Source organism: Poecile atricapillus, chromosome 3, assembly GCF_030490865.1.
Source record: "Poecile atricapillus isolate bPoeAtr1 chromosome 3, bPoeAtr1.hap1, whole genome shotgun sequence".
NCBI classification, from domain to species: domain Eukaryota; kingdom Metazoa; phylum Chordata; class Aves; order Passeriformes; family Paridae; genus Poecile; species Poecile atricapillus.
The window spans coordinates 6,464,217-6,489,858 of record NC_081251.1 but is presented as its reverse complement, the minus strand read 5'-3'; the positions used below and the strand labels follow the sequence as shown (position 1 = coordinate 6,489,858).

The 25,642-nt window shown below is 48.8% G+C and overlaps 1 protein-coding gene across 2 annotated transcripts in view; it reads left to right on the top strand.

The window, feature by feature from the left end:
* The first annotated feature begins 2,987 nt into the window (after nt 1-2,987).
* TNFRSF21 (TNF receptor superfamily member 21) overlaps nt 2,988-25,642 on the top strand; it is a 35,201-nt gene continuing 12,546 nt past the window's right edge. Inside the window, exons 1-3 of one of the 2 annotated variants that reach the window (XM_058834089.1) lie at nt 2,988-3,146; nt 8,874-9,528; nt 11,220-11,717. In XM_058834089.1, coding sequence (XP_058690072.1) covers nt 3,093-3,146; nt 8,874-9,528; nt 11,220-11,717 — 1,207 coding nt within the window. In that variant the 5' untranslated portion in view covers nt 2,988-3,092. Of the gene's footprint in view, nt 3,147-4,036; nt 4,189-8,873; nt 9,529-11,219; nt 11,718-25,642 lie in introns of those variants that run through there. The other variant, XM_058834090.1, reaches the window with a different exon arrangement.

Sequence of the window (25,642 nt, the reverse complement as noted above, 5' to 3'; positions counted from 1 at the left end):
GAAGCTGTTCCTGCCCATGGCAGGGGGTTGGAACAAGATGATTTTTAAGGTTCCTTCCAACCCAAACCATTCTGTGATTCCATTGTTCTGGGGCATATTCTTCACAATTTCCCAAATAGCTTATTTTGGCAAAACAATTCCTCTCATTTCATGAACAGACTTGAATAAGGCTCAGGTGACTAAGCAGGAGCACTGGCTTTCCTCACAAGACAAGAGATCTTGCCGTTGGGAGAGATGATAAATTCTGGTGGCAAACGAGGTCAGTGGATGCCTGCTTGGACTCCTACCACCAGCTTAGTGATGACCCAGCAGTCTTTGGTCAACATGAGCAGTGAGTTTCACCTACTCTGATTAAAAAAGTCCTCCTTGTTTTTCAGAGTTGCCAGTTCACTGACCTGGGTGTATTTGCATGACTCATGGGGTGGTACAAGGGGGAAAAAGGAACCGAAGGCAGGGAGGCAAGGAGGAACTTCTTGAACTGCTGCTGCTTCCAACAAAAACACTTAACAGAAAACTCCAGCCTCAGTCACCTGTTCCCTATTTTCCTTTTGAAGAGTGACAAAAGTGGAGAAGCAGCAAGTTGGTCACTAATAAGCAATTTATGTCTCAGCCAGTATGAACTAGTCCAGGCAGCGTGACTGGGGTTTGTCATTGCACGTGCTGTGAGGGGGGGAGGCACAGGGGATTTACAGATCAGCCTGTGCATTTTTGGATAATCTGTGGACTGCCTTTAGGTTCTGTATAAATAATAATAATTAAAAGTGGATGTAACTAATTGGAATCCATTTCAAAGCAGTAACATGATCCATCTCATTGCCAATCCCCTGAGTCACTCCATTCTCCAGATGATTATTTTTCTGCTTTTCCCTAATACAATCTGAACACTGCCCTTCACAGTGCTGATGGACCCAGTGTGGGTTGGTACTGCTGGGGCATTTCAAACCCTCTTCTAGCCCAGACACAACCAGGCCACTCAGTTCTGCAGCAAGATCTGCCCTGTATTTCATCAGAGCTACACATTTTTAAACCTAAAATTCACTCCACCATCCACAAGCCTGGTGTTAACCCAGTTGTGTTATTGCCTATTATTTGCCCAATTTATTTTGAATTAAAAGCAGTGATGGGCATCCCATTTCTTTTGAACAACCTTACTGTGTCTTGGTTTGCATTTTGATCTCTCCTTGGGATGAAACTCCCCTTTGTTGAACTCCTGGGAAAAGTTTGCTGTTCCTGGGTTCGGGAGCCCCGAGGGAAGGCAAAGCCCAAAACCAGGGCTCTGCAGCACTTGCACAGCAACACAGCCAGCTGTGGAGGAACATCTTCTCCCTGCACATGTGACAGACTCGGTCTTATTCCCCCCTGGGAACAGCAGTCCTGCCACTGCCACCCCAGGTCTGGGAGGGAAGCTCTCCAGACTCATTCCCAGGCTCCCAAGGGTCATTACTCCTCTCCAGATCCCTTCCAGCATTAGAGATGGAGAAAGTGTGAGGAGAAAAACTCCACTTTGTCTGGGAGAGGAGCTTTCTAGCTGGACTCAAAACTCCCTGGAATCAGCATGAAGCTTATGTGCTTCAGAAGGGCTTGGACAAAATGCACACCTCTTTAGAGCAAGATCACTGCAATTCCCCCCCACCCCTCCCCTTTTTCAGATTTTATAAGTTCTGTGCTCTTTCCTTTGGCATGGCACTGAAACCCTCTCTTGGTTCATCTGCCTTCAGGGCATCTCCAGAAGGTGACTGTTGGATTTCTGCATGCTCTGGAATTCAGGTGTTTGAGTGTTTTTCTCAATAAACAACCAGCAATGTAGAGAGTCATAAATAGCCTTGATTTGCTGCACTCATAAATCTTGAAGGTCCTGATCAGCCATATCTGGGGGTGCTCTGGTTTCCTGGTCAGAATTTGGAACAAGGCTGAAGTCTCACCGCAGCTCCTGTTTCCTGTAAGAACCTTGGACACGTCTTGCATCCTTTCCAGTCCTGACTCTGACCCCATCTCCTGTTTCCCCTGACTCTCTGGACAAACCTGGAGCTGTTTCCATCACTTGCCAAAGCTATCAATGGACACTGTGACCGTCACCCTGCTCTGCCCACCCTGCTCAGATGCTGCAAGATGGGCAGTGAGGGCACTGTCTAGGCTGTGGCCACCCTCAGCATCCAGCTAATCCTCTTCATTGGAGGGATGTGTCTGCTTCCTGGTGAATTCCTCCACCACAGGGAATGTGCTACATGTTCATAGAGTCATCAAATGGTTTGGGTTAGAATGGACATTTAAAGGCTGTCTGTTCCAACTCCCATTCCAAAGGCAGGGATGCCACCCACTAGACCTGTCCAAGCTGGTCTTGGAATGCGGCAGGGATGGGGCTGCCACAGCTTTTCTGGACAACCTGTGCCAGCGCCTCACCACCCCTTTTGCGAAAAAATTCTTCCCTGTATGTCTGACATTGGAGAACACCAAAAACAAAACCAACAAAAATCTCCTCCCCGAAGATTTCACGGTGCCGAACACCCACCCCCGCTGCTATTTCTCCGCGGCCGCCACCCGGGAACGCCCGAGTCCCAACCCAGCCCGAACCACGAGGGGGACCGGAGCCACCGCTGCCCCGCGGACGGGGGACACGCGTTCCCGCCGTGTCCCTTCCTTGTATCCTCCGTGTCCCCTGGTGTCTCCTCCGTGTCCCCTGGTGTCCCCTCGGTGTCTCCTCCGTGTCCCCCCCGGTGTCCCCTGGTGTCCCCTCGGTGTCCCCTCCGTGTCCCCTGGTGTCCCCCGGTGTCCCCGCGCGGGTCCGGTGTCGCGTGGGGGCGCCCTGGCGCGCGGGCGGGTGACGCCACCGCCGGGCCCCGCCCCGGCCCCGCGCGCCGCCCCCGCTCGCGCCCCGCCCCCGCGGCAGAGCGCGCGGCGGCCCCTCAGCAGGGCAGGGCAGGGCAGGTGGGAGCGCGGCAGGGCCCCCGCCCCGCCCGGCCCGGCCCCGGCCCCGGCTCGGCCCGGCCCGGCCCCCGCCATGGGCGCCCGGCCGCCGCCGGCCCCGCGCCCCGCCGCCTGAGGCAGCGCGGCCGCACGGGCAGCGCCTCGCCCGCAGCCCCGGCCCCGCCACCATGGGGGCCGCCGCGGCCAGCCGGAGCTCCGCCGGGTTCGCCGGCATCCTTGCGGTGAGTGCGCGCGTGTGCGCGGAGCGAGGGGATCGGTCCGTGCCCGCGCAGCATCCGCGTGTCCGCGGCGTGGGTGGGGATGTGCTGCAGTGCGGGGCTGCCCGCCCGCGCGTCCTGCCCCGCCTGGGGCAGCCTGGCAGCGGGGAGGGTGTTCGGGCATCCTGCTGACCCCGCTCCGCGTGTCGGCTGTGCGGGGCTCCGCTGCGCCCTCGCCGAGTGCTGCTGTCCGCTCAGCCCCGCGTCCCGGTAGGGGACGCCGGCTGGGTGCGATATTCCCTGCGATATCCATCCTCCCTGTGCCTGTGTTAGCGCAGGCGGCGGCATCCCCCAGCCAGGGCTGTGCCGCACCGCCAGAGTGAGCGGATCCTTGCTCTGCTCTCTACACTGCTCCGGGAGCTCGGCACTGGACAGGGATTCATCCATCCATCCATCCATCCATCCATCCATCCATCCATCCATCCATCCATCCATCCATCCATCCATCCATCACCCCCGCGGCTGCTTTTTTTGCCACCCTTTGGGCAGGCAGTAAAACTCTCCGCTACGAATGGCAGGCAGCTGCCCTGACTTATGGCGGAAATGTTTTCCGGCAGCTTTATCTCCCCATTTACCTTCCCAGGTAGGGCACTTCCCGATCAGCGCTTTAGGGCTACATCCCGTCTGTTTGGGGAGAGACAGTAATTCGGTGTGTCAGGCAGACGCCGCAGCTGCTGCGGCTGGGTTGTGTAACAGAGGAGAGCACTTGCTCTTGAACTCAAGGTGGATCTGAGCAAGCTGGCGCTGGCTCGACAGGAATCCGAGTAAACAACAAACAATCTAAGGCTGGAAGGGCATTAGCGGGGAAACAGCCTCGTTGCACTGCAGGCGAAGGGGAACTTGGCGCAGCGGTGGAGCAGACGGTGCTCGGTGCTGGCTGGGCGCTCCCGAGTGCCGGCTTCCCTCTGGGAAAAGAGAGCCGAGGGAAGCTGGTGCTGCTGCACGTCTGGAAGATGAGATGCTGATGGGGAGTTTGAGATATGCAGCTCCAGCTGGGATCCTGGAGGTCAGTTGGGAATGGTGGGTGTAGAGGGGAGAGGTGGGAATAAAAGAGTGATATAAAGGTGTGGGGCAATACAACAGCAGTTTTGGGGCATGAAGCAAGACTGAGCAAATATACACGTGTATGTTACTTATGCATGTGTGTTCTCAGAACTCTGTGTGTGATCATACAAGCAAGCAAGGCAAAATTCCTGTTTGCTTGTGAGCTGGCCGGATCCTCCCTGAGTTTTCATCCGATACCTTCAACATTTTGGATATCTCCCTTTGGTCACATAAAGAGTTCATGTCTCCAACCCGAGGGAAGTAAGTTCAAATTAATAGCTGGTGGGTCTTTTACTTGTACAGCAAACCCAAATCTGCCTGGCTGCTGGGTTTTGGAGCAGTTTCTGGAGCAGTAGTAGCAGTTGTTGCAGGGGTGATGTTGGCAGTGATTTCATTTGCTTGGTGGATTTTTTGGGACCCCACCAACTGCTGCAAGGTAGTTTCCACCATCTCCCCCACTGCCCTTGCCTGGAACCAGCACAATATCACCTCACTTCAGCTTGGGGCTTTTTGAAAGCTGGGGGATTCCATCTGTTTGGAGCAAAACCGTGGCTGACAGGGATGTTTCCGAGCTCTGGTCCGCACTGGCTGCAGGGTTGGCTGCTGGGTTTCCCTTCATGGGGACCAGATGTTGTGGTGCTGCTGTTCTGGCTCGCTCCACTCCCTGTGTTTTGCTCTTGAGATGGAGTAAAGGAACTGCTGATCAGTGAGTCCCGGACTCTCATTTCACAAACCCCAAACCAGCTGAAATAACTGGTCATGTTGCAAGAAGCAGAAATTTACCTTGCTCTTCAGTAGTCTCCTCTCAGACAACTTTTTTCAGACTGAGTAATTTGATTCTTTTTAAAGTGATCAGGGCAGGACTTTTGCTCTTCCTGTCTGCCAAGTTACCGTAAAACTTCCAGACCAATTTATTTGTCTTTCTGGTGTTTTTATGTGTTTATTTCTTTTACTTTAATGTTGCAAGCACTTTCCCAGTAGTGTCTGCGAAGGGTGCAGCTGACCTCTGGGAAGTGCAGCAGGCAGTGCTGCTCATCCCCACTCTGTGCCAAGGCATTGCCCAGAGCCAGCTGCCGTTTCTACCAAATTCTGCTGGTTCTGCTTGGAAACCATTCCCAGAGTATCAGTTTAGCACTATAGGTCCCTGCTCACTTGCAGATCTCTGCTCCTGCTCTTCTCTACCAGAATCAAGTGTCCTGTGTTTAGCTGCCATTTGTGTTTTGCGTTTTTTTTATTTTATTTTTTAAATTTTCACTTTAGTTTTAGGTTTATTTCTGTGTCCCCACAAGTCTGGCAGCAGGGCAGCACTGTACACAACCTGAGATTATGACAGTCTTGTTGTTGCAGCATTTTAGGACACAAATTTCAGGACAGAAAATTGATTCACCAACTTTCTGCTGGTGTTTTGACTCACTTTGCAGGTTTGGGTCCCTTAACGAGACGCTGTATTCATAGAATCATAGAATGGCTTTGGGTTGGAAGGGACCTTAAAGATCATCTAGTTCCAACACCCCTGCCATGGGCAGGCGTGCCAACCACTGGACCAGGTTTCTCAGGTGTTTGCAGCTGCATCCTCTGTGCACATGCCAGTGTGGCTCGTGATCCTCTAAGAGCTGTTCCTGTGCAGATTGTCCCTCAGGTCTCCCTGCAGTTATGGAAAAAGGGTGATGGGAGCGCAGCACAGAGGCACCTCTGGGATGGAATCATCGGGCTGGGTGGTGCTGAGGTGCCTGGTGCCCACACCAGCTGTGGGGTGCTGCTGCCTCAAGGGTTTGTTTGCAGCTGAATGTGAAGGTTCCCTTGTCTGCGTGTTTCCTGGTGTGGGGAGGTCGGAATGATGGTGTCCCCCAGCCTGATCTGATTTCCTCACACCATAAAGCCTTCATGCGCTGCAATAGGTGAAGGTGGCTGGGAGGTGCCTTTGCCTGTGTGGTGCAGGGTATTGGTGCTGCGTTGGGGATGCTCTTCGAGCTTGTGGCCACCCTGTCCTGCTTTGGGCCCTTTCGGAAAGGGACCCCATCCCATTAAAAACCCTTCTTTGTTCCTGCATTGAGCACAGAGAGCATTACTGAAACTGCTGAAACCAAGTTTGCTCTTTAGTGTTGTCTTGCACCCGTTCTGTTTTTTTCTGTTTTTTTTTTTACCCTGTGCACTTCCTTTGGTACCAGTGTAATGAAATTAAATGCAGTGGCTCAGCAGAGCTCACTTCATTACTTGGTTGATTTTTCCATGGGAACTCGAAGTGTCAGCCAAAAAAGTCCAGGTCTGTGTGCTGCTGGGCAGCCCTGAGGGTGAGAGACCAAACCAGCAGACACTCCTTTTTGCTGAAGATGTCCTCCTGCTCCTGGCCTTCACTTTCAGAGATCTGAGTGCTGCAAAACCTGAGCAGTTGGATTATTTTAGGGAGCAGAAGTGCCAGTCTGAATAAATAGCAGATGCTCAATGCTGCTTAGCCATCCCCCACTGGAACTTGCTGTTCTCCTTGGAAGTGCATGTGCAGCTGAAGATCTTGAGATGTTCAAAAATACCAGCACTGCTTTTCTGAGACAGGGTTTAAAAAAAACAACTCAAAAAAGCCAACTCAAACCTAGTGCTATTACAGGCTTTGGTTACCCTGGAGAGGGATGGGAAGATGCTGGAATGGGGAGAACAGGAGGGAACCCAAGGCACATGCTTGTAGCAGGGCTGTCCATGGGTTTCCTAAGGTCTAGCGTGATGCAGAGGGAGAAATCAGGATCTGAGACAGCAGCACACAGCTCACTCCTGATGAGGCAGGAGAGCCACCGCCTGTCCTGCCTTTCCTGTCACCCTGTCCTGCTGGCACTGGCACGGGAGCAGGGTGAGTAGCACAGGTGACCCCTGCTGCCACCTTCAGAGACCAGTTCGCTAATTCAGGGATGCGTCATGGAGATTACAGGGGAGGGTGGCATGTTTCCTTAGAGCCAGCTAAGCGCTTTGTTAAATCATGTCTTAGGGGAGGGGAAAAGTAAAATGCATCCTGTAAGCCTTTGCTGCCTGCCAGGGCAGCCCCACTTTTTAATTTGACGTGCCGTAATTAGTCTAGCCGCTGCAGGATCCTCGTCAGCTCCTGCGGGCTTGCCTGCTTCTGCCTGCTCTGTAATTGCTGCTTCAGGGGGAGAAAACTAACTAAATAAAAAAAATAAAAATGTGAAGTGTTTTGTACAAATCCCAAGCTGTAAATTATTTAGCAGGTGAAACAGAAATGAGCTGTGTGTTTCCAGGAAGCAAGAGACTGCACCAAAAATGACGCGGCGCAGCTTGCGGCTCTGCCGCGATATGCCTTCTGCAGAGTCATGTTGTTGGGAGCCTTTTTTTTTCCTCTTTTTTTTTTTTTCTTTTTTTTTATTCTGAATATATTCTTGTTGGCTGATAGCCCAGAATAGGTAGCAGAGCAAGAGGTGAGGGATTGTATAACACAGCCAAGTGATTTTATGTGCTTGGCTCTGCAGCTGAGCAGCATTAGGGTCTCTGGTCTTTTTACCTTCAGTGTAGAAAATGTTTGAAAATTCAGGGTAACACTGACTTGTTCCCTCTCTCCCTCTGAACTTAGCCTGTGGCTGTGTGGAAATGTGTTTCCTGTTGTTTTGCATGCTGTGTGAGGTTGTGTCCGCCTTTCTTTTGATATGCCTTTTGTTCCTGGGGACTTATCTCCGCTGCCATAACTGACATTAAACCCATGGACCAGAAGTCTTCTAGAGGAAGCAGAAATACTTCTTGGTAGATGGAGCTTCTCCTGGGGATGGAGAAGCATCATGCAAAGGAATTAAGGGAATAAAGCTTTGGGATTGGAAGTCAGTAGAGACAGACAGATTTATATAGCAAAGCCCAGTTGTTTCCAGTTCAGTGTCTAAAAACTGGTGTCCTTTTACCTATGTCTGATGCAATGAGGAGCTGAGTTACAGCAGAGTTCCTTGAAGAGCGTAAAAATAGCACCAGGTTTTTTCTCCTGTTGCTAATGCAGCTGGTTTAGAGTGGATTCAGATGTGGTTGGAGGCTCAAAGCAGAACATCCCTTGTGGTCTCGCCAAACCCAACACTTGCACCGGGTCATAAAAAATCGTGAAAAGGCAGAGGAGCTGAGAAATAGCCCAGAAACAGCTGCTAGCCTGGATTTCATCCTGGTTTGTGTAACTCAGAAAGGTAACTATTTGAACAAGTGCAGATTAACAAATAGAGAAGGAAAGTTTTACAGGTTAGAACTGCCATCTGCATGTGTTTTTTGCCTTGTCAGTGAGTGCCTGCCTTGTGCTGGAGCCTCTCAGCCTTGAAATGCAAAGCTGGTCTGAATTCTCCTGGGGTGGCCAGGTAGCACGTACTGCTGAAACACAATTAGCAGTATTTACCACCCTGGCAGGGTTGCAGTGTAAATGATGCTTAGTTTCACTGAGCAGTGTGGTGTCAAATGTAAGCAATTATAATCGTAGCTGGGGATGTGTCTGCAGAATGTGCTGCCACCTGCACCGGTTCCATTCCACTCCAGCCTCACTGAGGTCCCTCCCGTGGGCGTAGCAACTTGTCCATGGTCCCACAGCTCTGGGACATCCCTTGTCATCCTACAGGGGGTCGTTGACAGAGAGGGCTCTGTTTGCACGCTGTTGTTGGCTGATACCTCCTGTTTGTTTTCCAGCTGCTCATGCTCCTTGGCACCGCTGATGGTCAGTCGAAGCTGACCTCTGAGCAGAATGCCATCAGCCTCTCCCCTGGCAAGTACCGCCACCTCGACCGTGCCACCAATGAAGAGCTGACCTGTGACAAATGTCCTGCAGGAACCTACGTGTCTAAGCACTGTACGAAGAGTACCTTAAGGGAGTGCAGCCCTTGTCCAGACGGGACCTTTACCAAGCATGAGAACGGCATAGAGCGGTGCCACCCTTGTAGGAAACCCTGTGAACTGCCAATGATTGAGAAAACTCATTGTACTGCCTTGACTGACCGCGAGTGCACTTGTCTGTCTGGCACGTTTCAGACAAACGATACCTGCGTCCCTTACACGGTGTGCCCGGTCGGCTGGGGCGTCCGCAAGAAAGGAACCGAGACCGAAGACGTCAGGTGCAAGCCGTGCCCTCGTGGTACCTTTTCTGATGTGCCTTCTAGTGTGATGAAGTGCAAACCCTACACTGACTGCTTTGGGAAAAACATGGTGGTCATCAAGCCGGGGACAAAGGAGAGTGACAACGTCTGTGGTTCTCCGGCATCCCTTCCGAACACGGCTTTGACTTCATCAAGCACCGAAGCGGGTGAGCAGCCCTATGAAGTTCCACCAACCACTGATCTTCCCAAAGGTAATGTCCACCCCTGAAACACAGGTGTGGTTTTTACTGAGGGATTGTGTTCCTGCCTTGGTCAGGGTTGGTGTTAGGCTGTTAAAAAACAACTTGGTCTAAAGCCTGGGTGGTGCTTCTGCTTCATGGCATCGGGTTCCCCTCACTTGTATTAAACCACTTTCAATAACTCTGTCACTGAGTCTGCAGTCCTGATCAGACTTCTGCCTGTCCTGTTGTTTGGGCTGGAAGGACATGACTTTCACCAGCCTCTTTTCCTGTCTCTGCGATGTGCTGGCACAAGCCTTTGTACCGTTGTGGTGAACTTGGGTTGGGATGCAGCAGGAAAACCCCTGCAGTCTCCCTGCAGCAGGGAAATTCCTCCTCTGATGTTTTCACTGCTTTTGTGCCTGTGCTTTCCATGCTGCATTTCACTCTGTACTGTGTCACAGTATTGGTTGAACGGGAACCATTGCTGAAACTGCTCTGCAGGAGCCTGGGCTGTCCCTTTTTCCTACGTTCTCTTAAGGTTACTATGTGGAATTCCTCTTTCTTTAGCTTGATTGGAAGTGGCTCATCCTCACAGCCTTTATGGCGATGCCTTAACTGTGGCTGGTTTCAGGGATGCTATAGGACTCCGCTTAAAGTGGTATTCTGCACTCCCTGGAAAGCAGCTTCCCTACAGTATCTCAGATGAGGCATTTTAATTAAAAAATGCAACTTTTGATGACCTCAACAGCTGAGTTAATAAATACAATAGCAGGGAAGTGTTGACAGTGGTAGGCTTCCAGTGCTTCACCTTAGTTAGGTCTCAAAGCTTGCCCTGACGTTGGTGTATCACTGGGAGTGTACAGGAGGGTGTTTCCTGAACTTTGAAATCAACTGTCGACAATTACGTAAAAGTTGAAGCGTTTTCCCTGTTTATGTCCTGATTAGTGTGTTTTGGGTAACCAAGCTGGGGGCAAAACCGGGTACAGACAAATACACCCACTCTCTGTCTCAGCTGGGATGAGACACAATCTGCAAAAGATGACTTTCCAAAATAATCTGTAGTTTTTGCCACAACAGCCCTTCTTCCTCTTCTCACCAGGCCGTGGCTCAGATTTCGCATCTGGCTGGGACCCGAGAGATGTTGGTTGATAAATAAGCTCAATAATGATGGAAGGTAGCTCTTACAGGGAAGTTTGGTTCCTTCAGAGACCTATTTTGTAGTTAATTCATCTGCAGCTGCTTGCAGGGCTGATAAAAAAAGACTCTGCTTCCTTAACAAGCCCAGTGGAGAGACACTAAGCCTACAAATTTTCATGTATTTTTGTACTTTTAGTCCAAATATGAAATTCCACAAATGAGGCAAAATTAATGTTCATAAACCTAAAAAGAAAAACCAACTCACTCAAAGTTGTTGGTTTTCTGAGAAATGCTGAATGTGGGACAAACACAGACTGGAAACATGCCTTTAGCAACTAATTTTTTTGTAATAAGCTGCCTCTAGCTTTAACCAACAAAGGTCAGTTTTACCTTGAAGCTCCCTCTGTAACTGTACCCATCTGTTCCCAGAGGCAAACCTCAACTTCACCTCTACTCTTTCTCGCTGCCTGGCGTTGGGTTTCTGTCTGCTGGCCAAGCCAATGCTCAGGCAGGTCTTAGCCCGTGATGTGATGCCATATCGCATCTCCGGGGCCCTGACACTCAACTCTCCTCTCCTCCCGCAGGTCTGAACTCTTCAGTTCCCGATTTTGTCCCCTCTCCAGCGCCGCGCGCGTCCAGCAGCATGGTGGAGCGAGCACGGTACTACAACGAAACCTCAGCCAACGAGACGGGCGGCATCGGCGGGACCCTCATGGGCTCTGGCACCACCAGCCAGGCCCAGAGCTACCGGCACAAGCAGACCAGCCAAGCGCTGGAGAAGCAGCCATCCCTGGAGATGATGGGGGGCGAGAAGCCCAGCGTCCCATACAGGCCCCCACGGCGAGGCTCGCAGAACGTCCACCAGCACTTCGACATCAACGAGCACTTGCCGTGGATGATCGTCCTGTTCCTGCTGCTGGTCCTGGTGGTGATCGTGGTCTGCAGCGTCAGAAAGAGCTCACGGACTCTGAAGAAGGGACCCCGGCAAGATCCCAGTGCCATTGTGGAAAAAGCTATTATGAAAAAGTCCACCACCCCCACACAGAACAGGGAGAAGTGGATCTATTACTGCAACGGGCATGGTGAGCAGCAGTGACCATGTGGTGTCCTCCCCACTCCAACCCAGGGCTGTGGAGGGGCCACCCCCACAGCCACTGACCTCTGGCTTTCCTCATTTGGTGGGTCTTGTAGGGAGAACAAAGCCCATCATGGTTTCTTCATCCTTGGCTTCTCCTTCTTCCAGTTCCCATGGTGTGTCCCTGCTTCTGAAGGAAGGGTTAATGGAGTGAGTGTCACCTGCTCACTCCAGCTTCTCTTCTTCTCACCCAGCTTCTCTAGCTTCTACCCTTCTTCCATTGATAGAATGATTTTGAATGAAGGCACTTTTTTTTCTCCCCCGTTTCCTTCCTTTCCCGCTTTTCTTCTGTTTCACGTGGTCCTTATTTTCTTGGTGACTCAGGCATGGATCTGGTTGTCTTTCGCTTGATCCTTTATCCCCTCATCCCCGTCTGTTTCTGGAAGGCTGAGTCATCCCCCCACCTCTTGGCACTGCCTCAATTTCAGTTCTTAGCCCTAAATCCCAAGTGCTGGCCTGTGTCCCAAGCCCTTTGCCCACAGTGGAGCCAAAAAGGTTATCCTTAAAGGCTGAGTCGTGGATGTGTCGTCAGCTCTGCCTGGACTCTGTTTTTGGTAGTGTTTTCTGTTTATTTAGTGCATGATTTTCTGTCAGCTTTCTGATGAGACTTTAAAGATGACGTGTTAGGATCTTCAAGTTGAAATCTATAAAAATCAGTGATAAACTAATGGTGGTGTGACTGTGAGCACCAAGCAGCCATGATCTCCCTAGTGGGATGCACAGTTCTTCCTCTACAAAGCTCCTATGGCAATTTTGACCTTCCCTTATCCTGTGCAGACTGACGAGTCCTTACTTATTTTGGGTTGATGTTGCTCAACCTTAAACATCCGTTCACAGCTAACCTTTAGAAAAGCACATTTAACAAGGGGGGGTGGGGGGGTGGCAAACAAAGAATGGATTGAACAAAGATTGGAAGGTTTAAGAGAGATCAGTCCTTGATAAAAGTCATCCTTGAGTGCTCAAGTACAAAGCAAAGAAGGTTTTGAATAGGGCGTCTTCTGTAGTGTACTCTCTTCACCTTCCTGCTGATTAATAGACCTACACTTTGTTTGCCTTCATTAATTCACTTATACAACCAGTAAGATCTTGTTGGAATTGGTTTTATGCCTTCTCTTGTGTTTGTGTTGCTTATCAGTTTCCTTTTTAACTCTTTTGTGTTCTTGGGCTGCAGTTTCTTAAACTTTTTTCTGTTTTTGATAACCTTTTCCCATAACCCTTGCACTCTATTGTCCCTAAAATCTGTGGCACCCAAAGCATGGTCCATGAGACTGTGATGAGTGATCTGCAGTGGAGTTGCAGAACCTTATTAGACATCCTTGTTTGTGGGCACTACCAGGAATACATCTGTTTGGCCATGATTCATAGGTCAAAACCAAAAAACAAATAGTGGTTGTTGCTAACTTGCAGTAACCCTTTTCCCCAGGACCTTAATTACCGGTTGGTTAAATTTCTGATGCTTTCCTGTTTCTTGAAGCACTTCAGAGCAGGGCGGTGTGCACTGGACAAGGAATGCTCAAGTGCAGGGACCAGACCATGCTGCTTTGAGTGGGTGCAGCTCTGGATTCTGTCCTGGTGTTTCAGACCATGCTGAAGTGCCTGTGCTGCAGCTGATCCTTCTGGAAGCCACCTTAAAAGCTGCCTTTGTTTGTAATGCTGTGTGTTGCATCAGTAATCACGATTCAGGGTAAAGAAACCATGCAGGTAAGAGAAGGCTCACATGGAGAGTGATGACCTGTTTTAACCCATTTAGATAAAACCTCACCTCCCAGATTTTGTCCCCCTTTGACATCATTCACAGGTCATCCTGTGCTTCCCAGCAGGCGATGTTCCAGCCTTCTCTGTCACATTAACAGCTGCATAAATTTCGCAAGATCCTTGCTAAGTTTTCCCTTTGTCTTGGGAAATAAGCTGGGTGTAACAGCAAAACCACACTTAGGTGATAAACCAGCTTGGTGTGATTGAACCTTGCCAATCTGGAGGTGAATGGCTCCCTTACCCCCAGTCATTCCTGCAACAGTCACGCTTGTTCCCTCTTGGCATGGGTGGCTTCCTGACTTCCCCCTGCCACCAAATGTCCTCAGATGAACTTTGTGCAATCAAGGCAGGCAAATGGGCACAAACCAATTAATGCTTTGTCTTGCTTTTAGTGCAAACTAAATCGTGTTTCATTTGCTGGAAGGGCCTTGCTCATTAGCTCTTATTTGGTGGTGCTTCTCTGTTATGTCAGATATGGAAATTATTCTTCTCTGCAGTGGTGCATAAATCCTTCTCTGCCTTTCCTGTTGAAATGTCTGGCTCTTCAGACTGTTTACTTGAAAGGAGAGGTGTAGTGCCATAAAGGAATTGACCTTTTATTTAATAACTGGCTGTACAACTGAGATGTTCTGCAGAGCTGCCACGTCATGGCTTAGCTTTCTGCTGCTCCAGCAGTGTTTGTTCCCAAATCATGCTTCATCCTGAAGCAGCATTTCAGAGAGGGCTGAGTTTAGCCAGGAACAAACTTCAGGCTGTTGCAGGGGGGAAATCTTTCCCCTTCTGTGCTGCTGTGTGGATCCCTCCATGGTAGGCAACCAGAGCAAAGCTTCCTGAGATGTGAGGACCACAGCTGCTCCCCAGGTTCAGGTGCCAGCCTGGTTTGTGGTTGCTCAAGTGGTGCAGAAAGCAATCAATTGGAATGTGAACTATCTCTGTGGCTGGAGGTGAAGTCCCTGGGCTGGATTCTGGCAGTGCACTCACATCTGTATGATCTCCATCCAGAGATTAGCTGGCACACAAGCAGAGGGCTGGGGTGTGTTTACTGCCTGTTTATGTAGCTCTTGCAAACATTCTGCCCCCATTTGTTCCTAGTTTACCATCTCCTCCCTCCTAATCCTTTCAATAAACAGCTCTAACCTTTGAAAGGAAAGTCCAGGTCTGATGTAGGCACTGGAGCCTCTCCTCAGGGGAGCTGTCCTTGGGCTTCTGCCCTCACAGTCAACCCCCTGAGCATCCCATGGCACCAGGTGGGCATCCAAGGTTTTGCCTATTTGGAGGATTTTATTATTGATTTCTCCAAGGCTGTGGGTGCTGGGTGAAGAGTGGTCAGGGTGGCACTAGCTCTGCTCAGTGCTGGAGCGAAGACATGGTGCTGTGGTTGGGCTCTTTACCAAAAGAGGAGCGGTTTAGCATAGAAGCAGGGGCTCAAACTCTTACCCAGTTCCTGAAGGAACTAAATTCCTGAATTGTTTAAATAATTGAGGTAGGTGTGTGATCCTGATCAGCAGTTGTTGTCAGGAGGAGGTTCACTTGTCCTCATCTCCCTATGAGCTGGCATCTGTGCCCTATCCTCTATCTGTTCATAATACATGCCTTAAATAACAGCCCAAACATAAAAATAGAAGTAGCTTGGGAGGCTGGTGTTAGAACTAGACCCATGTCCTCAGCATGGGTATGTTCCAGCCAAGGCAGCAAATGCCAGTGCTTCTGACTGGATTAAATGGTTCAGAGGTCTGGGAAGAGCTTGCAATGATTAATGGCCTGAGTTAGCTGCCAGCCTACCTCCACGTCTGTTCTCGTGTCCATCCTCACAACAGGGGCTGTCCAGAGAGAGACTGAGAAGGTAGAACGGTGTAGCTGTGTTTGGAGAAGCTGCACCTCTTGCTGCCTCAGCTGGCTCTTACTTTGCAGCCCTGCACATACGAATCCAGCAGTTGACAGTTTGTCAAAGTTTTCCTGAGAAATTATCCATGTGGTGCCTGAGTGATGTGGGTGCAGGGCTGATAGGGCTCTGTGGTTTAACTTCATATGACTTCTTTCTCAAGAACAGCCTACATACTGGGCTCATGCCTTTATTTTGGAAAATAACTATTTCCTTCTTCAGACATTTCCAGAAGTGAGAAAATGGGCTTGTAGAAACCTTTCAATAAAAACTGAGAATTGGAGCTTGTCTCTCAAATGCCTTGGAAATGCCAGATATGCCACCATGCCAAACATGCCATTTGCCACACATGAAGATGGGCTTGAATTCTTTTTGCAGAAATTGCTAATACTGTTGTCTTTGGCTTTCATCCACCTAGTAGCAGAGGATGAAAGACAAAGTCTGCAAAATCTAAGGGTGAAACCTGTGTGTAGAAGCAGCTGTCTGAAATGATATGCCAGGAGCAAAAAAAGAGTTTGGTGATTTTGTTTTTTGGAGTTTAAAGACTGAAGAACAGATCTTGGCAGTGCTGGCCTGGCATGAGATGCCACTTCCCTTTTATTTTTCTTCAAGTCTTGTAATTGCACATTATTGCAGTGGGTGGTGAGAGCAAAGCCAAGGAAGCCTCTGGTTAAATAATCAGAGAAATTAAGTGTTCTGCAGAAGCTGTTTGCAGCTGGGGTGGAGTTGAGGCTTGACTGCATGTAAAAGAGCATGTGCTTAAAATGGCTCAAAATCAAAATGGGGAGTTGAGATGTGATGCTGGAGAGATGGGAAGTGTTGGGATTTCGGGGTCTTGGTTGGTCAGTTGTCAGCACATTGGGGGCCAGGATCTTCTTGGTTGGTGATGTGTAGGGGGTAGTCCATGGCTTGCATGCTGGTTGCTGAGGGAGCGGGGCTAGGCTTGAGCTTGGTCTGCTCCAAAGGAAGTCACAGAGTGTTGAAGGGAGACTACATCTTGTACCTTGGAGAGCCTGATGCTGTGCTGCAGCTCCAGAGCATTCCCACAGGAATATGCCAGTGGAGGTGTGGGGACGGCAGGGTCGTTGCAGGCTGGTTCCCAAATGGAATCAGGTGCTCATTTATGGGTAGTTGGAAGATGCTTATCGAAGTAAAATGACATGATTCTTTGCAAGAGACAGCACATTAAGGTTATGCGTGGGCTTTTAAAGTCAGTCTTTTCTAGAGATCCATCACCTAATGAAGGGAAGCAAGTGCATGGAAACAGTCCAGCTGAGGATGTTAGTCCTCAGGCCTATTTAACTGCTGCTCTGAGTAAGGAACCTGCTGCAGGCTTGGCACTTGCAGGTCATCTACAGGGTGATGCTGATGCTGCTTCAGGACCCCTCCTTAGTGCTTGTGTGGGGAAACGAGATGAAAGCCACTTAGTGTAGTGGTTTTGTTTGGTAGTTGTCCCTGTGATCAGCTCCTGAACAAGTCCCAGCTGGGAGGGAGGGTAAGGATGGAGGAGCTGCTGTGGAAACAGCTGGGCAAATAAACAATCCTTTCAAGCACTAAAGCTTCACCAGCCTCAAACTCTGGTGGCCTCCAGGTTTGGTGCCCAGGCCACAGGTGGGGCAGAGATGTCCAAAGCATCTCAGGAGGGCAGGTGTGCCCATTGCTACTGACATAATTTGGTAATTGCAGCTACACCTGGAGAGGAGCAGCCCTGGGCTTGTGTGCAAACCTTGATATGGCTCTGGCAGGCAGAGCATGAGATGAAGGATTGATGTCTGTTCTCCTGCCAAAACAGAGGCAGAAGGTGTTGTGTTTGTTTTTGTTTTCCAAAGCAGTTTATCTTTGGCAGATTGATGATGTGCACATGACTGATGGTCCTCTGATGACAGCCTGTCTATCTCTGCAGGGTGAGACCCAGGCAGAAGGGGAGCTGGTTAAATTGGAAGAGTTAAATTGGAATGTGCTGGGCACCACAAGGAGTGTGGATGCTCCCTCACTGGAGATTGTTCTTCTGCATTTTGTGCTGTGTTTGCTCCTACACAGGCACACAGCACAGTGCTCTGCTTTGGGTGGGATGGAGCAACTCTTCGTCTGCAGCACACACCTCTGCCATGGGAGTGTTGGACTAATATCTGACTAGTTCACAATACCATCTTCCTCAAACCATTCAATGTAAAACATTGCTCAGGTTTTCCCAAAAATCATTTTGTCCTTTTGGGAAGCTATGTGATCTCCAAAGGGCGTGTGCAAGAGCTGACCAGGGCTTCATGATGAAAGGGAGCCTTGAAAAGTGCAAACGTGGGAGGCTGCTGTTCTGCTTAGAGAGGAAGAAACCTAATCATGTGCAGTTTTATCATCTCCTGTTCCTCAGTCTTATTGCATTAGCACCAAATACTGGTGCTTGATCACTTTTAATGTGTGTTGCTACACAAGCCATCTCTCTGCAGCTTGTACAGGGCTGTGGGGAGCTCCCTTTGGAAGCTGGAACATTTGTTCCCAAATCTGCTTCAGAAAAGAAAACTCAGATTATCCTATGGTCAGAATTCCTGGGTGGCCCTTGTATTAATTTAATGAGGGATTGGGATTTGTGCCTACCCATTAAGGTGTAGGGCCAAGGCAGGGCACCTCTGCAGGAGAGGAGGATTGTCCTTGTAGAAAACCACTTCAAGCCCAGGGTGTTTTTGCCAAAAACCCGACACCAGTCTCAGCGCCTGGAGGGCTGTGATTTCTCACATCAGTGAAGCTCTCACACATCACTCCTCAAATAACAAGGGTGGTTGTTTTTTTTTTTGTTTTTTTTTTTCTCCTTGCTCTCCAAGACTGGGAGGAAAAAAAAAGGCATGAGGTGAATTTAATCCTCAGGTTGGCATCTGTGAGTGTCTGGATATTTATATGGCTCTGGCTCTGGTGCTGTGTGTGTGCTCAGGGTTACCAGCTGTCCCAGAGGGTTATAATGAAGATTAACTCTGCAAAAGCCATTTAAAATTTAATAATTACATAAAATACTTATGCTGGCCATTCGCATGCAAAGTAAAGCAAGAGCAAGTTCACTGTGTGGGTTTGGTGTCGTGTCCTTTGGTGGTGGGCAGGAGTTCAGATGGGTCCTGGAAGGGCTGGACCAAGGGGCTGTTACAGAGGTGACTTCCAAGAGGTCTTATCTCACGATGATTCTCAAGTTCCTGGGTCAGAAACATGTTCATAACTGCATGTAGCTTATCCACTGTCTGGTTTGGTTATTTTCCAGAAAACTTGTGGCAAGTGATTGTTAGGAGGTTCCTTTCTGCCTTGAAAGATTTTCAGTTTTGTCTTCAAAAAAAAAAACCAACAAATTCCAAACACATCATTTCATGGTTTGTTTCCCAAACAGCTCTTGCTAAGGATATGAATCACTGGGTCCTGGGAGGGTCTGATAGTAACACTGTCCTCCATGGCTGGGAAAACTATTCTGTCACTAACAAGTCTTTATGACTGTGTCCTTTCCAGCTGTCTGACAAAAAAACTAAAGAACATCTAGTTTCTAATCCCCTGCTCTGTGCGGGGGTGCCACCCACTAGATCAGGTTGCTCAGTCCTTGTCCAACCTGGCTTTGAACACTTCCAGGGATGGGGCAGCCACAGCCTCTCTGAGCTGCCTGGTCCAGGGCTTCACCACCCTCACAGGGAAGAATTTCTTCCATATGTTTAATCTAACCCTGTCCTCTGTCAGTTTTAGGCCATTCCCTCTTTCTCTCTTGTCCTGTCACAGCACACCCATGTCCAAGGTCCCTCTCCAGATCTCTTGTAGCCCTTTAGGTATCAGCACCTGCAGTAAGGTCACCCTGGAGCCTTTTCTTCTCTAGGCTGAGCAAACTGTCTTTTTACGAGAGGTGCTTCAGCCCCTTGACCATTTTTGTAGCCTTCTCTGGACCTGATTTAACAGGTCCACATCCTTTTAATGTGAGCTGGACACAGCACACCAGCACCTCCAAGTCCTTGGCAGAGCTGCTTTCCGCCCTCTCATCCTCCAGCCTGTGCCAATACTGGTGATTTTCCTGACCCAGGTGGATGACCTGGCACATCTTCAAACTTCCTCATTTAGGACCTGAAGTATATTTTGAGTGGCAGGGGGAGGAATTGAGTTTCCAAGAACTTCCCCTTTGTGGCAGCGGTTGGTGGAATTTTTGCAATTTTGGAAAGGTATTTGTGTTGCGCACTTGGGATTTCTAAGTCCTGGTTTGGTTGAGCTGTGGTATCTTGTCAGCTGGTGTGTGGATGTGCCGCATCCTGGCTCTCTTGTACAGGCTCTCAGTGTGTGCTCAGACATAAAAATAGGCTGCTGTGGCTGTGTTTCACATGAGTCAGGAGGATATTTGGAGGAGGGAGGTGGGCTGAGCCCAGGAGTAGAGCTGGCTTTGCAGTGATTTTGGAGCTTTTATCTTCGTGTAGGGGAGGGTTGGGCTGCATTGCTCTGGTTTTTCTGTCTGATTGGTGTGTGCCCTTGGGCTGTGCTCTGTCTGTGATGCTTCATCCAGCCTGCCTGTCACAGTCAGGATTTGTCACAGCATGCGGTGCACAGATTAATATTGCCCATATCTGGAATACCTCTGTATGTAGGTGGTAAAAGCTCAGATTGGTACCGGGATGGTGGAGGTCAGTTCCCGTCAAGTGTCATGGGGGAACTGCTGGGACCTCCTCTGTGGTGATGAAGGGCTGGAGCTTGGAGTTTCCTGAAATCCAGCCTTTCATGAAGCTATCTCTGGAACCCTGGGCTGCTGAGCTTCTCACTCCACAGGACTGTGTATGCCCTAAGCCCTGGGAGATCTTCTAAACTTTCCTTCTCAGCTGTATTAGGCACCTTTAAAACTTGAACTGATGTGTTAATCCTTTTCTATGTACTATGTACTGTGTCCCTTCATTACTAGTGGGGTGAAAGGACATGTGGCTTGGAGGGGCTCTGAGCCTGAGATTTCCCCTTAATGGTGACATTTTCTTAAGGAGCACTCTTGTGAAAAATGTTGTTTGATTCAAGCTCTGAGAATGAAAACAATGACATTGTGAGAGGGTGGGGAGAGGAAGGAGCCTCAGCACCTCTGTGGCTGTGGTTTGACTTCCCTGCATCTGCTGCTGAGTGCTGGGGTGTCACCTTGGTGGGGCAGCTCTTCCTCTGCTTTCAAGTTTGCTGAAGATGCAAAAAAAATAATGGCAGAGAAGAGGAATGGGGCCTTGCAGGTGCTGTACATGAGCATGCCAGCACTGCTGGTCACGGCCCCGTACCACACTGGCTCCTTGCCCTGCCTGAGGCCAAATGATGGAAGAACTGGGTCTGTGTCCAACCTGCAAATAGCACGGCTTGGGAGAGCAGTGAGGCTTGTCCAGAACAAGGCATTAAAGCTCAGCCAAGTCCCAAGTGCGTGTTTAATGACCACCTTGGTGACGTGGTAGGGCTGATGGCTCTGTCTACATCAAACTATACCGCAGTGAGGTGGAGCACATCTGAAGGAGCAGGAAGTGGATGGGAAAAGTCTTGAACCAGATTCAAAACAAGCAAGTGGAAGTCACTGAATAAACTGAAATTGTGTTTATGGGGAAGATGAGGCAGAGGTGAGCAGTGTCCAGAGAAGGGCAGTGGAGCCAGGTGAAGGGGCTGGGGCACAAGTCTGAGGAGGAGTGGCTGAGGGAGATGGGGGTGTTTAGCCTGGAGAAAAGGAAGCTCAGGGGGGAACTTTTCACTCTCTATAACTCCCTGACAGGAGGCTATAGAGAAGTGGAGGCCCTGCTTCTCCAAGAAGGTCCTCCCTCCAGCTCAGCATCTTTGTAGATGAGCTGAAGGGAGGACCTTTCTGGAGAGGCAGGACTTGTTGCCAATCTGTAGGCATTTGTCCATTTCCAGACTTGTCTCCATTTGTCCCAGTTTGTCCTGGCTGTAGATGTGCCTGCTTGTGCCTGTGTTCCCATGTGTGTACATGCTCCCTTGGGCTTCTCACTGGCCTGTTCAGAACATCTTGGCCTTGTCCTGGCTTGAAGGTGTGGTTATCACCACCTTAAGATATTAGGGGGATACATGGTGTAGCCTAGCACAGCATTTAGAGACTTGCAGTGTTAAGATAATGGCAACTGAAATGCCACCTGCCCAGGTACCTAAGACACATATGGATGTCCTGGATCCTTCAGATCTGTCCTTGCCTGTCCTGGGCTGACCAGGGAAACACAACTCAGCCAGATGCAGCCGTGGGTGTTCCTCTTTAATTCCATTGTCTGAGGCATGAGCAAAGCTGGGTGATCAGTGGTGATGGTTCCTGACATGGTGATGGAGAGGGGTGGAGCTGTCTCCCACTTTAGCAGCAGGATGGTGACAGCTCTCCCAGGCTGTTCCTGTGGCCTATGGTAAAAAAGGAGGACAACTCTGGCTGTGGCAAGCTTGGAGCAGCTTTAGCATAGCACTGACATGGCTGTGACCAGCCTCACATGGGAAGCAAGAAATATGTGGATTAAAGCACCATCTCTGTTGACCATGGCCATTTTACTTGGGATTGTGCGGTCTGGAGGTCTTTGAGCACCATCTCCAGCCCTGGTGTGCAGATGGGCATGGTGGGAGAAGGCCCACATGGTTCAGGGAGAAGGAGAAAGTCCAGGACCTCTGGTGGAGCTGTGATTTTTGCTGCATGCAGTGTGGTAGTCACCTTCCCATCCCAGCAGGATGTTCCTGCACTTTTAGTGCTCTGCAGAGTAACTTGTAGGACTTCTGGAAATATGGAAGTAGTAGAATGATAAGCTTATTATCAGCATTACCATTTTATTTTAGTGTGAGCAGTAATACTTGGCGGCGTGCAGCCACAGCTTGTCATGTAATGGTTTTAATCTTATTTTTTAAGAACAGAGGGAGCAATGTTTTTCTTACTGACTGGAGCCAAATCTGCACTCTTGTCTGCATCTCTTCATATCTCTCTGGGTTTTGTTTGCACAATATTGTAGTGGATGTAGCAAACATATGGGCCTTAAATTCATTTAATAGTTGCAAGAAAATGAGTTTAAGGTTCTTATGGTATTAAGGTAGACATTTCCAAATTCATTTTTAATGGAACATTTGTTCTCCAAAGATTATTACGCACCATTAAGTCCTCTGCTGCCTGGTGTGTTCTCGTGCCCAGGGATGTTATTGCCAAGGGATATAAACGTGTTTATGGGCCCAATTTATTGAACGGAAAGATTAAATATACTGAACTTGAAAATGTCAGTAGAAGCATGAGTGCTTTGTCATAAATCCTGAGCGAGAACATTTGGACATAAATGTCGTGCTGCCGCATAAAACCGGTGCAAATCAAGTTGCAAGCAGCTGAAAACTTCTCTCACCAGTACAGCAGTTGTAAACACTGGGATTTGTCAGCATTAAATAGGTACATGGGAGCAGGTAGTGTATGGGTTTTTCCTTTTCTGGGCTGACTAGATGTGCCACATGGGGGTCATAAGCCGGCAAATTATGTTTTAATGCTTGTGTGTGTTTGATGTGCAGTGGAGTGGGTGTGGGCAAAGCTCCCACCCAGCCATAACTCATTGTCTCACTGCAGGGCAACACGGGCAGGGAGACCTGATGCTGCTGACTTGATGTGTGTGTGTGTATTAAAAAATGGGCAGCATTATCTCTCTCTCCCTCCCTCTCTCTCTCTCTCTCTCTCTCTCTCTCTCTCTCTCTCTCTCTCTCTCTCTCTCTCTCTGTGTGTGTATATCAACCTAGCAAAAAATGATTGCTGAATATGAGAGTAAAGAAGCTCTGCAAGATTTATACAGTGAGATAGTGACTTAAATAGTCTCTCTGTATATACCTATATATATATATCTATATCTATATCCCAGTGCATAAGTTGTTATCTATATATGTATATATAATTGGCAGTACCACACATGCTCATCCATCTTTGCATTGCTGTCATTACCTTGGTGCACAAGCCTTGCAGAGCTTTCTCTACCCTTGTATTCATGGATTTTTACTTGAGTGATAAAATCAAACAGCGCTGCATAAATCAGACATTTTGCTGCTTTTATGCAAAAAGCAGTTGGGTTTGCTGCTTTAAAGGACCTGACTCTAAACCTGAGTTGTCTTTTGGGCTTCTTACCCACCCAGGTATGTGATACCAGAAGGCACAGGGGCTTGGCTGCCAGTGTGGTCTGGGCTGTCTGTGCTTCTGCACAGCCAGCCTGGATGCAGAGTCATGGAGGGAGAGGAATTTGGGATTTGCCTGGAAGCACCCAGCTCAGTCCCTTGAACTGAGGGCCACTGGGTCTTCATCTGAATAATGGGAAGCATTAACGAAACCAATTCCTGCTGCTCTGTTGTGATGCAATGTGCACCAGTATCTAATGAGCTGAGTCACATCAGTAACCCCAGAATAAATCCCAAGAGCAGGTTCACAGCCTTTTCTCCATAGTTAGAACCAAGCCCTGTGGTTGGCTTGGGCTTTTTTGGGTGGGCTGCATCCCCCATGTTGGGCTGGTGGGCCAAGCTTTTCTGGTAGGAGAAGCCCCAGCTCTCACAACTCCATGGGAGATGGTACAAGCATGTGTCTGTAAACAGCTGGGCAGGAAGGTGTGGTGGTTGTGGTGGGAGGAGGGTGGGGAAGTACCAACTGTGGTTTGCACTTTTTTGTTCCTGATTTAGAGCAGGTTTAGCACCATGTGTGGATGCTCCAAGAACTGTGGGCTCATGGCTGTGTTATCTAGTTTGGAAGTGAAAACTAAAGTCTATATATAGCAGGTTTGATAAGCTTTCCTAAAGTGAGAAGAGGTTTGGACAAAAATACCTTTCAGAAGCTTTACAGTTTTTTTTATATACCTCTTTTTATATAAGCATACATACATATATATGTAAAATATCTATGTTATATATAGAGATATACAGAAGCATGTGTAATATATACACAGATGTATACAAATACATATAAAATATATCAGGCTGAATAGATACTTTAGAGATGTGTGTATATATTGTATTGGGCTGGTATGGTCAGGTTTTGGTAGCAGGGGGCTAAAGGGGTGGGTCCTGCCAGAAGCTTCACCCATGTCCAAGGGAGCCAAGGCCAGCCAGCTCTAGGATGGACCCACCACTGTCCAAGGCTGAGCACATCATGGATAGTGGGAGTGTCTCTGGGACAACAAATTTAAAAAGCAGGGTGAAAAAAAAGTTGGTAACTTCAGCCAGTAGAGAGAGATTGAGAGCATGTGAGAGCAACAGCTCTGCAGATACCAGGATCAGTGAAAAAGGAGGGGGAGAGAGGAGACCACACTGGAGCAGGTTTGCTGGCACGACCTGTGGAAGGGATCTGTGCTGGAGCAAGGGAGGAGTGTGAGGATCCATCCCCCTGAGGAGAAAGGAGCAGCAGAGACAATGTGTGATGGACTGACCACAGGTCCCACTCTCTGTCCCCTTGCACTGCTGAGGGGAGGAAGAAGAGAATTCAGGAACAAAGTTAAACCTGGGAAAAAGGGAGAGGTGGGTGTGAAGTGATTTAGTTTTTATTTCCCATTACCCTATTCTGCTTTGATTAGCAAAAAGTCAGACTGATTTCCCCAAGCTGAGTCTGGTTTGTCAGTGACAGTCACTGGTGAGGGATCACTCCCTGTATCTCAACCCAGGAGCCTTTTGTTATATCTTGTTACATTTTCTGTCCCCTGCCCAGCTGAGGAGGGCAGGTGTAGAACAGCTTTGGTGGGCACCTGGTGTCCAGGCCTCATACATATATGTACACACATCTTTATAAAATCTATCTGTGTATTTATCTGTGTAATACAAAGATACAAAAATGTGTGTACCATAAATCCATGTGTGTATATACACATGCACTTGTATAAAAAGGGATACCTGTATAAGTATGTATAGTTTCTATAAATTTTTGGTTTTGTATTTATATATTTGTCTATATCAGACCTGTGAACTGAAGGTGCAGTTGGGTGGTTTGATCTAAACTGCATTAGAAAGTGTTAAATTCTAGGCCACCTGGAAAAACCCCAGCTATATTCTTCTTATATTCCCCAGATATTCTTCTGCAGGCAGCCATTTTTGCTGTTGTGCCTGCAGAGGGAGAGAAGTGCTCCCTATAGCCATGGGGGCACACTGGCTGGGAGGAAACCCAAGGTGTGGTTATCTCTCTGAAAAAAGTGAGTTTCTCTTTGCAGCTCACAGATGCTGACCCTTCATGTTGCTGTTTGATACAAGGTGTTGCTCATCTTGATAAAACAGGGTTAATTAGTTATTTTGGAGGAGATATG